The 18,634-nt window shown below is 35.0% G+C and overlaps 1 protein-coding gene across 1 annotated transcript in view; it reads right to left on the bottom strand.

Annotated features, from left to right (window-relative positions):
• Positions 1-2,452: 2,452 nt before the first annotated feature.
• The window catches only part of Nau (myogenic-determination protein nautilus), a 35,497-nt gene continuing 19,315 nt past the window's right edge, over positions 2,453-18,634 (bottom strand). The window contains exon 6 of the mRNA XM_083049262.1: positions 2,453-5,629. Coding sequence (XP_082905388.1) covers positions 5,496-5,629 — 134 coding nt within the window. The 3' untranslated portion in view covers positions 2,453-5,495. The remainder of the gene's footprint in view (positions 5,630-18,634) is intronic.

Genomic DNA, 18,634 nt, shown 5'->3' with positions numbered 1-18,634 from the left:
ATCGCGAAAGATCTCTACGAGAAAAAGTATTCGCGTTATTTGAAAGTTGAACACAGTCAACATAGAGAGAGAATTCAATATTTATCGTCCTTTACATTTTTCCGTCCTTATTAAAAAAGAAAATCTTTAAGTTTCATATATGAAAAACGAATTTCGTATGAAGAGATATATAAATTGACGTGCATCAAAGCGAATAAAGGAGTATTCAAACAAAAGTACAATCTTGCCTAGTTGCGTCTATATATTAAATACACAAGTTCGAATTTTTTATTTTTACGTACTTTATGTATTTCTTCTTTTTATCTTCCTTTAAAAGGGATCTTATACTCTTCTTTTACTATATATTAAAAACGGATACTTTAATATCTATTATACCCTGCTCGATATAATCTTCCGTAAAGTACCGGCAATTCTCCATTCTTCTTGCATCGAGACTTCCGATACGTGGCATAACACGGGTTCATCTTCACGGCGGATGGCGGTGGCGGTGGTGAAATGGGCACTTGTTACCGAGGTCGACAAACGAAGGGACTCTCGAGATATCGAAGTTTCCGATGAGTCTAAAGGGTCGCGCGGGGAGGTCAACAGATGTTGCAACAGAGGCCGAAGTTGAACGAGGACCGGGCGTATCTCTCTCTGTGTATGTGTCACAATCACAGTGAAGTGACTTGACTATCTGCATATTCTGTGCGGCATTAGAACATTCGCTAGGCGATGCCCGGGAAACTACCTCTCAGGAAATTCCAACAGATCGTATCACGTGAAAACGATGGCACGTTATGTAACGCCCTCGGCTGTCATCGCCGATGAATCGCAGGCTCTTAATCTCGATTCTGCCTGTTTTTTTCTTTTTTTTCTTTTCGTTTCTTTGCTTGATTTATTAAAAAATAATCTAAAGAGAATTTCTCTTCTTTTCTCATTTTTATTTCTGATTTAATAAATCGTTCATTTTAATTACTTATTGAACTCAGTTACTAACTTTAATTACTTTGATCGATCGCACTTTTTTTTCCGTCGAAATTAAACATTCGTCTCCAAAGAGCTTTCGATACTAAATTTTATCTCGTTCCTATCCTCTCGTTTTTATTAACGAAAATTGATGATATAATTAAAATGCATTATAAAATTTTCATTCTAAAATCTCGTAGATTTTGAAGATTAGAAATTCATAATACATATATATATATATTTAAGAAATTTATTTCCGTCCAATTATTTTCCATTAATTTAATATTTGCGGATCAGCTTCAAGAGTATCGACGGAGATGCAGTGAATTCCCCGGGAAGGGAATACTGATCTCGCAAAGAGAGAGATACATACACACACACACACACACAGGACGGGGAATTCCCTTAAGCCAGATATATTCCGTCGACGTAAACGTAGCAGTTCCATTCAAAGGATTAAATAAGTAATTACACGCCCGCTCTACCGTGTATTACGGGAACGGAACGTTTGTCGCGAGAAAGAGAGAGATACGTCGCGCGAACAAACGACGCGTCAGTCGTGTTTCAATGCTTTACGAGAGGGAGAGCATCTGGAAAACGCTTCCCGACGATATTAAACGCGCGCGGCGAAAGCTTCCGCGCGCGCGATTACTCGCCGAGAGGGAAAGAGGAAGCGCTTTGAAATTCGACGCGGATCTGCTTTGGGAAATGTATGCGCGTTGAAGAAACAGCCGTGCGAACGAACAGTCTCGACGACTCTGTGACCGATTCGGAGGGGAATAATTTGTTACAGATTCCGTTTACAGTGCACAAACACGTGCAGCTTAAAACGCTTATATTAAATGCACATATAATATCGAAACGTTATCTTCAAATTGGCTTGACCAAATCTGCTAATTAAAAGGATATCCGGTGGTTTAATGATAGTTTCACTAATTTTGTTTTACACGCCAATGTCTAAGGAACTTTAAAAAAGTTTGTTTTAATTTTGTCGAATAAAAAGAGCTCCATTATATTATGTAGTAAACAAAATTTTAAATTTATTATAAGGAGACAAAAGAAGAGGGATTAAAAAATTGTTGAATAAAACAGTGATTTTTCTTATATGCTACATTTTTAAAGCTAATTTTTTTTAAATTTTGTTTTATAAAAAGAGCTCTTTCATATTATGTAGGAAACAAAATTTTAAACTCATTGTAAGAGGGACGAAAGAAGGGAAATTATAAAATTTTAAATAAAACAGTGATTAAAATCCTTATTCTTTTTAACATTTAAAAAATTTTTATTAATTTAAATATCTTTCACTGGAAGCAGCATTTTTAATAATAACGTATACATCGACGGTTCCAGTGACGTGAAATACTGTAACATCACAGGAACCTTTTGGAAGCCCGTTTCACTAACTCCGTTACAGTTTCTAAAGAACTTTAAAGAATTTTTTTTTAATTTTGTAATATAAAAAGAGCTCTTTCATATTACGTATATAATAAACAAAATTTTAAACTCGTAAGAGGGGCAAAAGAAAAGCGATTATAAAATTTTGAATAAAACAGTGATTAAATTCCTCATATCCTACATTTTTAAAGCTCTCACCAACTAGTACTGGAAGAATTTTTAATAATGACGCATACAACGACTGTAGTTATTACTCGAAATACCGTAACGTTACAGAGGATCTTTTGAAAGCCCTGAGAGTGACGTCAATTAAGGATCTATCGCGGCAAAACACCGGCGATATATCAGGCTACTTACACGGGATACGGGAAAAGCATGGGGAAAGAGACAGAGAGGAATCCCCATAAGAATCCCCGATTCTAAATTTGCCGTTAATAGCGCGACGTGACAAATGGGCGCAGATGCATTCGACGTGTCTCCGAGGACGTGCCCTGTTTTGAAAACGTGCCGATATGCCGTGCCACGACAAGCTTTCGGATTCACTGTATAGCCTAGGTATGTCCGGTGTCCGATCCCTCCGCTCCGATTTCCGTGTCGCTTGCATGAGATCCTCTTTTCAAGAGAGAGAGTCTCTCTCTCTCTCTCTCTCTCTCCCATAAATCGGTGGCAATCTGTCTTTGGCGACCCGATCAAAGGACGGACGTGTTAAGCGATAACGGATCGCAGAGGATTGATGAGCAAACACGGAAAATAGAAGCGGAAGCATCTGTTTTTTTTTCTCAACTCGGCGAAAAATATTTATTCGCACGATTAATTTCTTCTTTTCCTTTTGGCACCAATTATTTGCTTCTTCGAATATTTACTCCGCTCTAAATTTTCATCATCCACTCTGTATATATATAGTAATTATAATTGAAATTAAACTAAGTTTACTCTGGAGCGAAGAGGAAAAAGAGAATCTAGAACTTATCTTTCAAAATATTTGGATAAAATATTTTTTACTATTTTCGAAGACCGTTTTCATCGTCGAAAATGATACCGAGGAAAAATTGTCGCATTTCCTCTCACGCATTCTTTTACAACGAGGGAAGAATATATAATGGACAATTCATCGTTATTTACAGAAGATTGGGGGTTCATTCGCGTCGAAAGTTTACGATGTCTAACGTAAACATTTATCGATTTAGTTTCCTCGCGCGGATGCAGTATGCACTACTAGAGGGAGAGTCAGTTTTTACGACACTCGAGGCGCACTCGAGATTTCCGTTTTAAGTAAGAATGCGAGGAGGAAGAGCGACACTCTTCGAGTGGAAGCGACAGCTGACATTTTATTTCGCTCTCTCCTCGGGCGATGGAGGTCCAAAGTGGCGATGTATCATGAAAATGTAGGCGCGATAGTTTCTACAACAAGTCGTGAAAGCTTTCCCAAGGTATTTTAAACGATCTTTAAGATTTCCCTTCTTTTTCGAAGATCAGTCCCAAGAATCATCAAAATCATCACTGAAAAGCTAGAAAATAGATGTCCTTAGATGTTTGGACGCGCGTTAAACGTTCACAACTGTTCGCAAACGTGCCGATACGTCATTAATCACATATGACGAGCTCGTAATATAATACGTGACATAGCGTTAAAATATGCGGCCCTTAATAACACGCGACGATGGTTAGCCGCGACTGATTAATCATCCGCCGTCTGATGAATGACTCTCGGCCGAGGAAAGCTCGTTAAGGGGAATGCAAACGAACGATTCGGAAATGCGGTGCGAGCGAAAAGCGGTGCGATATCAGCGGAAAGAAAACCTTTCTCCGTCCTTTGTTCTTTTTTATTATTCCTCCGTCATTCCGCATATTTACATCATTTTATTTGGTATCGATATATTTCGCTCTCAGGCACATGAAAAGTTCGACGACTTGTTTCGACGATTTTTTTTCTTTCGTCGAGCATATTAAGTTTTTGCCTAAAGTTTCTGTTTTCATTAAGAAAATTACGAATTAAATTCATAATTTCCAACTTGAAAATGCAAAACAATGTATGCAAGGAAAACAACTTTGTACATTTAATTAAGAAAAAGCTCTATATCGAGAGAAGGATATATTATAATTAAGAGAATAAAGACTAATTTACTAACTTTGAAAAAATAACGACAGTAAACTTCATCTCTATACAAGATGTTGCAGAGGAAGCAAGAAAAGTAGGAAAAGTATGAAAGCCCAAAAAATATTTTTGGCAATTACATTCTCGCGCTTGCTCTAAATTAATATTTGGCTATTACATCGCTCTGAATTCTTGCACTTGTTCTAAATTAATATCGCAAAAATCAAAGACGAGTAAAAAAAAATAATTTCTTTCAAAATACATAAATTCTCTTGGAAACAAAATACGCGTTTTTGCTTTTATTCCAAATATTTAAAATTGCAATAATTGAAAAACTGCAACAAATAATAGCCTCATGAGGAACTCTTACTCCGCTACAAATTTTCATCATCCACTCTATATAAAGTAATTATAATTAAAATTAAGCTAAGTTTTTGCAAATAGGGAAAGGAGAGTCTAGAATTTCTCTTTTAAAATATTTTCTCTCATTGATACACATATGAATAAAATATTTTTCACTATTTCTCACGACGCTTCCAATATCTCGCATAGATTTCGTCGACGCGGATGATCGGAAATCTATACTACTTTGTCCGGATGGGCTTCCATCGAATATCAATTTAATCGCTCGCGATGTTCATGATTTTCGCTTCGACTAAAATCCGTCCGCGATTTCGTGTCCGACCGATTAAAATTTACACGTTGTTTCAAAAATCACGTCTTCGACTAGGAATTCTTTGAGTTTAGAGACGCGAGACCTCTTCTCTCTTTTATTTATTAATTTTTTTTAGTTAGATAAACAATTATTATTATTGACGGGTCCGCATCTTCGTCATCAATCTTCATTTTGCGAGTCGCAAAAAATATATTTTCAATGATTTTCGAAACATCCTGTGCAACGCGATAGAATTATTTTTAAAAAAATAGTCGGATATTTTGTCGCATATACATATATATGGATATTCAATTGAAAGCTTGAGTGACATACATTTCGTCGCCGTAAAAGAAGGAAGGCTTGATCCAAAGAGGGATCAATAAATCTCGATATTGTACAATTTCAGTGATGTGGTGAATAATGATTCTCGGATGACGATTGCAACGGTCCATTAATGCTTTGCACAATCATACTGAGACAATCTAAGCTACTTCCGTTATTCTGCGAGGATAACGCTTGCTCGGTTTGCTCGAAACCTGAAACATAAAAATATACACGAACGACATTAGAATACATAATATAAATTTTAAAAAATTAAAATAAAAAAATTGCAAAATTAAAATTAAAAAATATGTTAGAATACATAATGTTGAAACAATACATATGTGTATGTTTTACATCTGCTACTTGGGCAACATAGTCTCTATTTAGTGATGTTTACCGGACGAGATTAAGTTCCTAAAATCCCAAACGAATCGAAATTCCTAGTTTAAAAATTAGACTTTATTTTCACGCCGCATTTGATGGAAAAGGGCATTCAAGCAAAATCTTAGATGCTCTTCAACCGCAGTGTATATCCAGATACGGATGAATTACGAGCGAATTGGGAACGATGGAGTCGGCTTCTTTTTCCTTCCACTTTTCGTTGTCCTTTGCTAGCCGTGGCAAAAGCACTTGCATAAGTTATGTACCCCTGTGTAAGAGCTTTGAGATCGTTATTCTTGGCACACTTCGTCTTTCCGTTTTAAATTTGACTCGTATTTTTCAGCCACAAGGTATCCACGTGCACATTAATGTTTCGTAAAGGGATCGCATTTGTACATTGTTGTTGGTTAATTTGTCAAGTAATTTTCGCTTGCTTTTAGCAAAAATATATTATTATTATACAAAACAAAATTGTACGAATAGACTTAGAATTCACATCAATATATAGCGAGTAAAGTATCTCCTCTTAGATAAAAGAATGCTTTAATTATATATTTGTATAATATATTTTTATATTGCAATGTTCTTCAATTGTTGCTAAGCAAAATGGTGATTAAAACATTGGAATTCTTAAAATTCAAACGTAAAGTGTATTATAAATTATCTAATAATTATCTAAATGTGGAAACAAAAATATTAAAAGTATTCTTTAAATGCTCTTATATATATTCAAATATCTAAATATTTATTAGACTTCATAATTAGAATTGCAAGCGTAGACACGCAAACTCGCGGTTGATCATCAAATGCATCGATGATCTAATTAAGCATCCCACATTTGCCAGCATCTTGGATATATCGCTGGCACGAAAGTTCGAATAAAGATACTGCGTAAAGCGTAACTGAGAGAATTTGGGAGAGAAACACAAGAAACTAATAATATTAGTTGGAACGCGAACGAATAGGTCGACATGCGCCGATAAATACAAGATGAAGACTGAAGTTAAATTCTATCTTCTCTTCTTGCATTTTCCACTCGTTTTACGTGAGATGATAATGGCTTTAATTTTCGACATTTTACAAATTACATGGATATTTCAACTGTAATCGATTTGTTTATTTAGAATAACAATAGCCTCAAACGATAGATAATAAGAATTTAAGAATGCGAGAACAATTTTTCGCGAAGCAATCTTCGCGAAAATCGATAGACACTTTCATCTTCAATTAATTCCGAGTGAGGATATCATTTTAATAGAATTTTAATTGGAAGCTCTTAATTACCAAGACATTCGGAAATAAGAGACTTACGAAGAGAGATGGGATTTAATCAAACTTTTGTTAAGGAAAAATCGATTCCATGTCGGAGAAGATTGCATAAAGGTGTTTTACAGAAGCTACTTATTTCTCAAGTTCATACAAATTGTACATGAATTAATTTACTCGCGTTAAAATTCTTCGTAAATATTGTGCGAAAACTCTGTGACTCAACAACTGTAATCTCCATAAAATTAAAAACAATGTAGAAACAGGAACATCATAAATATTCATGGACCTAAGATGGTAAAAAATAATAAGAAAATGCTGAAAGAAATTTATTGCCACGCTTTATATACCTGATAATATCAAAACGACGATAATAATCACAAAAAATAAAAATGTTGATGGCGATGATTACGATAATGATTCGACGTATTTTAATAAAATGTTGCATTACGTCTTCGAAACATTATGTGTTTAATTTGAGTAAATGCAATTATCTCTTTCGATGCTCTTTTATTCAATAATAAAAATTGCATTATATCGATATAAACGCAAGTAAGAAACGTGTAAATAAAAGATAAATCAATGACAGATTAATATTTGAATATTAATACCATTAATTTACATCGTGATAAAAATTGTATTTTATCAAAAAATATATATCTTATAAAAAAATGCGTTTTTCGAAAATATATATACATAAAGCTTTTGTATTTTCTCCGCTGTTAAAATCAAAACAAGACAATATTGTTTCAAGATTATGAATTTTATAAGCTTAGTTTTAATAATTTTACTTTAGTAATAAAAGCTATTATCTTTTATATTTATATTAATTATTCAAATAATGTTTTTTGTCAATAAATTTAATTTAATATTATTTTATTTTTTATTTAAATTAAGATTAATTCCAACATTTATTATGATTATTTATTGAAAAATAAGTTTTAAATGTTAAACGTCACATTATTTATAATATTATAAATATATACATAATTTATTTACTATTATTGATTTATATTTATATATTTAAATTATTTAAACTTAATAATTCCATTTGATATAAATTTATTAAATATATTTAGAATTAGTGAATAAAATTTTGAAACTTAATAAATACATTTATAGAATTTTTAATTAAAAAAATACTGATATATATTAAAATTTCTATATTTGGATCGACAATTTAAGCAATCGTTTTATTAAAATTAAGAAAGTATGATTTATGTAAAAATATATATAAAAAGACATATAATTTTTATAGCATAGGAATTTTTGAAAGTATAATAATTGGGCTAGTTTGTTTAATTCAAAACTTCCCGTAAATATCTGCACTAAACAATTAATCTCGATCGAATCGATTGTTTGGCGAAGAACGAGCATTTATTTATAGATCATTGCCTACGATACTGGCTGTCATACTGCTCTGCAGATGATGTATTACCCAGATTGCTCGCCAGATTTGTTTGATATACCGCGCGACACCGAGCAGTTTTCGCGATGGTGACGTGAATTATTTATCACAGAACTGCTGGCCGCAACGTAATTCTCGCTATACGTATACATACATATGTATACACGGATAGACAAACGAGTAAACATTTCTGCACCTATGACGATGAAGGATGGAACGCGCCGCGATCGAGTGCAGACGTTATTTAAACGTATAAAAAAACTAATATTTAATTATTTTCATAAAATTAATTACTTTATGATGATAAAACGCAAAGATTTTTTTATGGAACGAGTTGAAAACTTGTCGTTATTTTTATAAAATAAAATTATTGATAGTATCCAATTCTCCTTTTGATGATTCCATACTTTTGATTGACACATGTTCGTGCGAATTATTGGAAGAGATTTAAAAGAAGCATCAATTTTTCGGACAATCAATTTCGCAATGGAATAAGCGAGATTGGATCGATGGATATCCAATATTTTTCAATTACTTCCGAAATATCTGTTCTCTACATATCGTACTTCGTCATTCTAATCGATTAGATAAATCAGTGAATTAATTTGCTATTGCCGTTAAACGTTTACAAATAACGTTTGCTAATTAATTCGCACTATGTTAAATAATAGAGATAAAAATGATCGGTCAACTTACAGAGGATGAACATAAAAAATGTGTTTAAAAACGGAATTGCGTCTACAAATATAGGGATCAACGTTTAAAAAAATACTCGTCAAAATGAAAAAAAGAACTAAAAATATTTTCGCGAGGAAGGGGGAGAAAAACTTAAAAATATTCTATAAAGAATTTTTGCGTAATGATATATAGTTTCTTTCTTTGAACTGTATCTGAAGCTACGAGATTTCGATTCTAATTACGCTATTTCGATCAACATACATCATTAAAATAGGTCGCACTTTTTGCTTCGCTTGGAATAATTTTGGGTGCGAAGGCTCAATATGTTCTCGACGCGGACTTTTCGTTACGGAAAAAAGAACAAGAGAAAGAGATAGAGAGAGAGAAAGCAATGCCTCTACGAGAATATGCACAGTTAGAGTGTCTCTTGTCCCGAGAAGTTCGGAGCCACCGATGCGTTTCGCGCTAATGAGAAGGAATCAAAGGTTCGTTGTACGGATTCAGCAAATCGCCTAGGACACGTCTTTGAAGATGGAAACGCAATTAAGTCGTCTCAATTCGCTCGCTGTCCTAATCGCATCCGGTGTGCTCTAAATGAAACGCGACTTCTTTAAGGGAAAGTTCCCGCAGGATCGGTTTGCGACTCGACGACTGTCAAAGGCATTGACACATTTATGACTCTCGCAATTAAATTTCGCAATCACGCCGAGATATCGCGCGATTAATTTACAGGTCGCTCTGCGACATATAATATTTATTTATATATTTATATTTTAGTTGGCAATTTTAACGTTGCAGAATATCGTGACATTTATATTCGGTCTATGAGAATAATTGTGATTGTGTTTTCTTACATTATATATAGCGACTTTACGACACATGCATTTGTGGCACAATTTATATATTTAATAATTGTGCTACAATTTATTCGCCCAGTTAGGAGAATCTGTGTCTGACAGATGTTACACAGTTGCAAAAGCGCGACTAATTCTCTCGTATGAGTTAATCGGACTTATATTTGTAAAATTTTGCGCGAAATTGCTCCAGTTTCCTTACAAATCGAAATATAATAACGAGCGCTCTCATCGCGAGATTGAATTTAAAATTTAATAGTACCCGATTTGAAATGAAATTAATCCACCCACCAAAATTCGCTTACGTCGAACACAAATAAATCAATAATAATTATTGGACAGGTGTAATTATAATTAATTTTTAAAAAAACCCGACTAGTTCTGACGTTTAATTCGTTTAATTCGTATTACATCTGTCAAATTATTTAATCTTTACTAATTGGCGAAAAATTGTATAACACTTTGTCTAAATTTAATTTTACGCTATATACAAGTGTTGAAAAGTATCATTAAATAATTAAACGTTAATTAGAATTTTTCAAAAATTACCTCAATCAGCGGTTTAACTATTTTAAAATTGCCTGAACATTATAGAAAAAATTTCTGGATTAAATCTTGAAAATTATATACCGAAGCCTCTACATTAATTAAATGTCAGTTGTTATCATAAACAAGTTGTCATACGTTCGATCTGTCTTTCCTCCGGTAGGAGGAAAGGAAAAATGTTTTTATATTTTTTTCTGAATCAACCAGCGGTCCACATCTATATACTAGAGAATTGCCTTGAATATTAGAAAATTTTATCTGGATTAGATGATAAAAAAATTGTATACCGGACGAACGATGTCAATTAAATGTCAAGCTTGTAAACAAGTTATCGCACGTTCGATTCGTCTCTCCTCCTTCCATCGCGTCATACAGCAGGAAAGGAAAAATAAATAAAATTTTTTTTTTCTGGATAACATTAGCGGATTCTCGCGTGCAACGGAGTATGTACCTTGGCTGCGGTTTCGTCCGCGCTTAAATTCGTATTCCGCCGGGCCGAGGAGAGGAGACTCCGGGCAACGATGCATCATACTAATGTACCGTGGCAATATATGGCACTCCGGTGTGTGTGCTTGAATTTTCTTATCCTCCTGACGAAAGTCCGGATATTTTTCGAGATAACTTCTCGCACGTGTACTCATCATCGCCGCGAATTCACGCCGGCCTTCCCAGCGGAATTTTAAGAGCGAAATAATTCGAATAAATTCAGAAGAAGAGTAATAGTTTCCTGCAGCTTTTTTGGCGCTAAATACACTAATTCTAAATCGCTCTTCTAAAACGCCATCACGTCACACTTATAAAAAATTTGTAAAGTTGCAAAACTAAAGTCTATTTAAATGTATCTTTGCATGTTACAGCTACGATACACGTGTAACGTGTTAGAAAAGTTTCGTTCGCCAAAGTTAAGTATGTCGTTGAATCTTTCAAGCTTCAAAAGAAATTTGTTATCGATTATGGTTAATATTCATGGTTAAATATAGGATCGGAAAGGTACGGAAAAGTTGCGAATTAGATTATCGAGGACCTATCAAACAGTTTTCAAGAGTATCAGGGATGCTATCGATCCGGTTTTTCCTTTTTTAGTAAAAAAAAAAGTCTCTTAATTCTCTGTCAATGAAATGGACATTAATAATAATGAACAGAAGCAATTAACAAAGCAGTGCACGCGTCGAATTGAAATACTTTTTTTTTAAACCAAGTGTCGAAGAAAGAAATATACTCTCTTTTTCTTGATACACCTTTCACTTGATATACTTTTTCTTGAAAGAAAAATAAAGAAAACGAACGTGTTTGATCGCTCGCGGTTATCCCGAGGCTATCCCACGCTGGATCGTATATATTGACTGTTTATCGATAAGCAGCAATCGCTAATTACCTTTAGAGCGACGTAATTTACCCAATCGCGTACATTCCTTTGAATACCTCGACGAGTCGTTTGATCATCTCCGCGCAAAGAGAGAGAGAGAGAGAGGAAGAGAAAGAGAGAAAGAGGAGAAAGGGAGAGACAGAGAGGGTAAACTCCTACATACACTTCGCATACCACAGGTCCAAATCAAATGACACATATACGTCGTAAGGGAAACACATTAGAGACGCGTCAGCCACCACCATCGCGGTTCACAGCTTTACGAGCGCCCATGATCGCGATGATCAAAAGGGCGATAATTTGCGGCGGTTAAACTACTTATACATTGTATACATTAGAGAGAGCGAGATTAGTCTGGATGCGGCGTGAACGTGATGCGATCGCGTCATATTATGATTTAGATGTAAAGTGGAGCGAACGTGTGAATAACGTTTCACGTATTTTTTTTTCTTTCTCTTTCTCTCATAAATTTCAATGTACCTGTAAGCAATATTCGCGCCTGCACTGCTTTGTTATAAATTTACATTTAACAAGGGGAGTGTCAGACGTGCCCATCACCGATTCAAACGGCGATTTTTTTATGAGTAGTACTCGGTAAGAAACAAATTCTGTTAAAGCGAGAGAACGCACTTCTCAAGCATTCGTCTGAAAAAAATATTAGATTTAAAAAAAATAATTATTGTAAATTTGTTATTTATTTATTTTATTAATAGTAATATATTTCTCGAATTAAACATTAATCATTAATAAATATTACGCGAGTTTTTTTAATGATTGACATTTAATTTTTAACATTTTGTTCCATATATTTTAAAGAAAATTCGTGCAACGTGAAATTGCTTTCTGTAAAAAATATAAGGGAATGATTAATGTTTAATTCGAGAAATATATTACTATTAATAAAATAAATAAATAACAAATTTACAATAATTATTATTTTTTTCAATAATTATTTTTCTTAAATCTTTAATATTTTTTTTCAGACGAATGCTTGAGAAGCGCGTTCTCTCGCTTTAACAGAATTTGTTTCTTACTGAGTACTACTCATAAAAAAATCGCCGTTTGAATCGGTGATGGGCACGTCTGACACTCCCCTTGTAAGTTGTAATTTTTTTTGCACAAAAAGAGTATAAATTTAACTTTAACGATACTGATATCAAGGTAGGAAAAAGAAAATATACATAAAAAAAATATATAATTAAAAAAAACATTTTCAAAAAATATGATCGAAGAAAATATTCTCATAGACGGCTCCGTCCAATAAAAGGACTCTGAATAACTAACTATCCCTCTCATCATCCCACCCCGTCTCTTTATTTTGTTTTTTTTCCCCTATTCGTCTCGCGATCGCAAAGTTCTTCCTCGACGGGGGCTATTTACGAATAACGGCTATTAAATGGGACGCGCACGGGGCGGCGCATCAATTAAAATAATCAGGCGCGCTCGAGCTAGGACACGCTTCGGTAAAGTCGCCTGGCAGCTCGCGCTTATAGATTAGGATTCGCGGGCGAATCCGCCCGACACGTTCTAGCGCGATCGTGAATTATGGCCCGCGTCGCGCGTTTGCGGTAACGAGGGAGAGAATATATCCTCCCCCTTCCATCCCCCGGACCATATAATCCGACCAATTTCGATGGCGGCGGCCGAGAAGAGAGAAGCGGAGAAGAGGCTTCGCGCCTACGCGATTTATCGGCGGGCATCATATCATCAGGCTCCGCTGATGACGCGCGAGAGACGACGACGACGACGACGAAGAGGAAAAGGAGGAGCGCATTTGTCTTGATCAGCGTGGATTAGCGAACCTCGCTGTTTACGTAATCGAGCGTTCGCACTTTACGCCGAGGCGTGACGTTCGCGAGCCTCTCTCTAATTGATGGCTTTGTCTCCCTCTCCTTCTCCCTTTTTCCTTGATGGAACGCGCGATTTAATAAAGCCGACGGAAATAACCCGAGGACAGTCGGAGGTTTCCTCCTGTCCTTCGATACTATCGTTTATCGAGAAGGGATACGATATGCAAAATGTTGTCATTTGAATTTTTCTCCTGGAGCATCTAAAGTGAATGGTGATCAATGGAGGAGAATCAACAATACATCGGAGGAACAAAAATAGACGCAAAAAAAAAATATATATAATAATATATATATATACCTATATAAAATATATAATATATAATTTAATTTAAAGATTTAATTTATAAAAAAATTCCTTGTTGCAAAAAGTGTTACTGATCTAAGAAAGTCCCTCTTACTGAGGGATAAAAGCGAAGTATTACACGAAAGGGATGCGGAAGGAAAGTGACAGTTAAATGTCAAATAAAGGAACACGCGGAGACGTATCTCGCGAAATATCTTCCACGCTCGCCGATCGCCAGGTATTCATTAACGCTAATTAATCCCGAGTTATTTTAACAGCCGACCGCGCTGTCGGGACAGTTTTAATGTCGCATTGTTATATCCCGGCTCGTTTTTCGGAGACATCTACCACGTCTATGAGCGTCTCTCGCAGCTTCTCGCCGAGATTTCGTCTCGCGATTTATCAAGCGGAACGATCTCTCGTGTCTCTCTTCTTCCCCTCTCGCCCCTTGAAGCGAAAGCTTCAGTAACCGATACTAATTATTTCGCCGACAGCTCCACTTTATGCTTCATGAATGTTGAAAAGATTTCAGTCGCGCGTTGATTAATTAAAATGATATATGTATATGTGTATATGATGAGCCACTGATTCTGTTTATATTCGAAATATCTCAGCTGTTTTAAACGATAAAGAAAATTTTTTTTAATTAAAAAACATTTTTTTTAGTCAGAAGATTTTGTTATTTTAAATGATTTTTTTTATGACTTCTGGCTTTATAGAATTTTGTAAGTCGGCAACTCCGGATGTTCGCTCTGCTTCTCTCTCTCGTCTTCTCTTATGTAGGATCTGCGTTCTCTTATCGAGCATTAGGCGGACGTTGAATCCCGAACTTGGCCGGCATCCACGAACTATATTATTGGTGTATATACGTTTGCTTGGTAGAGAGACGCAAATTTGCGTATATTCCTCCCTATATATTCCGCCCTTCCGTGTATCGTGAACGAGATACACCTACTTATCTAGCTGCTACTTCGTCGTGACATCGCAGTGCACTGCAAATGAAGCTTGTTTTGGAACCGATCCACGATACTCCGTGGGTCCGTGTATAGCTTCGTCGCGTTCTTGGCAACGTGAAAAGCTTTCGCGAGGATCTTCCCTAAGTCGCGATGCACATCGGCCAACGCGATAAGCGCGACGAGTTATGAACCAAAGATAGTGAACCGCGAAATTAAGTATATGGATTTGCTCTTTAATTTTATGAAAATGTCCATTCTCTTTTAAGTTTGATAAAACTTTTGAGAAAAATTGGAGAGAGAATCAAAATTTCTCTTCAAGTATTCTATAAATATATGTATATAATTAAGTGTAGTGTTTTTTATTATCTGGATTAAAGTATCTAGATAATTATATATTTTAACTAATTACCTCTCCATAGATTATCAAAAAATATATATATTCATATATATTTATATTTATTGCATTACATGTTTATATATGTATATATTTATAGATATTTATATATTTATATAAAATATAATATAATACATATATCCTTCATGTTTGAAAAAAAGTGTCTTTTTCAAATTACTTCGGATAAGTTTAATCTATAAATATATAAAATTTTGAAAAGATCCACTATTTTTACATCGTTAATGTTTTTCAGTTGCATATCTTTAAGACCGAACAATAGCTAATTAAAATCTCGAGGATTGCAAAAATGAGAGAGAGAAAAAATAACGCAACACAATCGATTTTTTATACATATTTTAGCTTTGTCACAAGCTACACATGCACGTGTCAACGTTTAGAGGAGAATGTATCTTCTCGCAAACTATTACGAAGTCAACGTGATACGCAGCGCACGTGACAGCGGTTGACGTGCCCGATGCTCTTGCACGCTCGGAGTAACCATATTGTGACAGCGTGTCGACAATGCTAAAATTCTAATGTCGGAAACCGAAGCCAGTAGAAGAACCACGAGAATCGTCTTACACAATTAATACTAAAAATCGATCCAAGTATTAATTATTTATTATTATAATAATTATTTTGAGTAATGTGGAATATATATACTTGTACCTATATCAATTCTAAAACTTGTGTTAATTTTTGTCATCGATATCGCAAAGAAATTAAGAAGCAGAGAGAAGAAGACTAATTACGTCTCCCTTAATTATAGTCCTCGCGCTGAAAGGAACGAGACATTTCGGAAAAGATACAGAAACTGTTTCTCGCGACATTATTAAAGACTAAAGACTCCCAAGTCGCGCGAGAGAAGAAAAGATGGGCAATCTTTTGACGAATGTTGTTGCAACGTTGCTCGCGCGCTGACTCGCGCGCGTCTCGCGGTGCTCGTCTATTTTCAGAATGTAGGCCAATTAATCCCGTCGCATTTTCGGCACGGGGGAAAAACGAAAACATTACAAGTGTCTCACGGAAATAGCCGTGGGGATAAATGTCCAAGTACTCGGTTGCCGCCTATATCTCCCTCTTCCTTGCGCTCTTCCCGTCCTTCCCTCATCGGCGCGCGAGGGTAGTCGCAATAATTTAATAGAGGACATATGTAAATCCTCTCTCTGGAGTTACCTCGCCACCCTGATAGTCGGCCACCCGCGCGTAGATGGATGTTTACGTCTCTATGACGCGATATATCCCGTGATGCTGAAGCGTATCGTATTTTCATTATGCACCCTCGATCAGATTTGGATCTCAATTTTCCTTTAACGAGCATTCCGCCTAACCGTTCTACTTGCAATACTTGCTATACACCGCTGCGTATCATATTTTCATTATACACCATTGATCGGATCCGGGGATCTCGATTTTCCCTTAACGAGCATTCTATCCGCTGATGTCCGTTCTTTCATAATTTTTTTCTTCTTAATTTACAATATTAAAGACGGAGAATGTTGAGTTATAAAAAAAGGAGAAAAAAAACATTTAAACGTCGGTCGTTAACGTTTTACGATATATATTATAACAATACTTTTCGGTTAAATGTAGGCGGGATACATCAAGAGGCTCTTAATCTCGACGGTTTTAATAGCGTTTACACGAACGATATTAAGTGTTTACGAGCGGGTAGACGATGATGCGCGTAGAAGCGAAAATCTTTTGGGGAGAAGTGTTGAGAAATATAAATGATGAGAATTATAAATTTGTTAACGCTTGATGGCTAACGTAAATAACAATTATCGTTATTGTGACACTTTATAACCGAGATTAGAAGTAAATTGAATTAATTGTGCAATCTCGAATAAAACTCGGAACTCAAGCGTTAAACGCTAAACGGAAGTGCGAATATAAATCGTTTAAATCGACTTAAAAACATATTTTTAATTTATAATATAAGAAATTAAAAAGGCTCTGATATATAAATACAAAATCAGGAATAAAAAGGGTTAATAAAAATCAGGTGCAACAAAATTGTTTTTAAATTCTTCTTTAATTATTTTAAACATTTCGATCCTTTTTTTGGACCATCTTCATATATCGATTAGTAAAAAAATTTTTTTAAATAATTAAAGAGAAATTTAAAAACAATTTTATTGCATCTAATATCTGCGTGGTTCTTATTAGCTCTTTTCATACCTGATTTTTTTATATAATTTTTGTGATACTTTTGGAAACATTGTTTTGAAAGCGAATGAAGAAAATACGCCGGGCACTTGATATTCTCGCGCATCTTTCACTTATCAGGAGCTTGACGAGTTTCAAGCCCGAACGAGATCAACAGCGTGATTGTTTGTGACACGCAAACTTAACTTACGGACTGACGAAGTGTCGGGGAAGAAAATCGATTGCGAGGATCGAGTTCCCTGAATCGTGACTTTCTTGGCGCGCGAGCGATCAAAATTGTGCAGGCGGTCGACCGGAAAATGGGACCGCGCCCTCCCGAATAATTTATCTCGAAAACGCGTCGTATCGCGTCTTCGAAACATCCTCGCTAGGGAGAAGTTGGCCGAAAAAGCAGCGCATAGTTTCACCTCTCATTTGTACGTCGAAAACCCGCACCGAAAAAATTGTATTCTCAAGGTAAGAGAATTATAAAATATATTGTAAAATCCTTATAACAGATATTTTTAAGTGAAAATTTCTAAAACATCCTCTAAAAAAAGTGACGTGTAATATAACAATTTAATCTTTCAGGACTCAGGTCTCATGGCTTATGTTCGGTCTATCTATATCTATGCTTTTTTTTATAGTCTTTTTTTTCCTGTGTACTGTAAAATAATGTATCTTTTTGTTAATGTAAAATTAAATCTCATTTTATCTACATTTTTATAAATTAGGAATACCTGATACCTTAATCTTTAAGAATTTTCCTCTCAAAATGAGAAGATCCTTATTTTAGAAGAGAGTATTTTAAAAATAAATGAGAAAGTCTTAAAATGAGAATATAATTTTTTCAGTATATCTTTTAAAAATCGATTTTCGGAAAACGAGACAGAGAGGATAATCAATCTTCGACTTCGGACCACGTGATTGACAAATGTCGAAAGTAAATAAATATCATCAATCTTTTCTATTATCTCAGTCAGTGAATATAAAATCTGTATACTAAACTGATTGCATAAATTTGAGAGGGAGAGGGAGAGAAATCAGAACCTTCAAAGGTTTTCTTTTCACCGTGAAAAATATAGGC

The sequence above is a fragment of the Prenolepis imparis genome, unplaced genomic scaffold, assembly GCF_030444845.1.
Source record: "Prenolepis imparis isolate NDT839.2.m4 unplaced genomic scaffold, iyPreImpa1.0 SCAF_11, whole genome shotgun sequence".
In the NCBI taxonomy this organism is placed as follows: Eukaryota; Metazoa; Arthropoda; class Insecta; order Hymenoptera; family Formicidae; genus Prenolepis; species Prenolepis imparis.
This window is presented reverse-complemented; position numbering and strand designations above follow the sequence as displayed.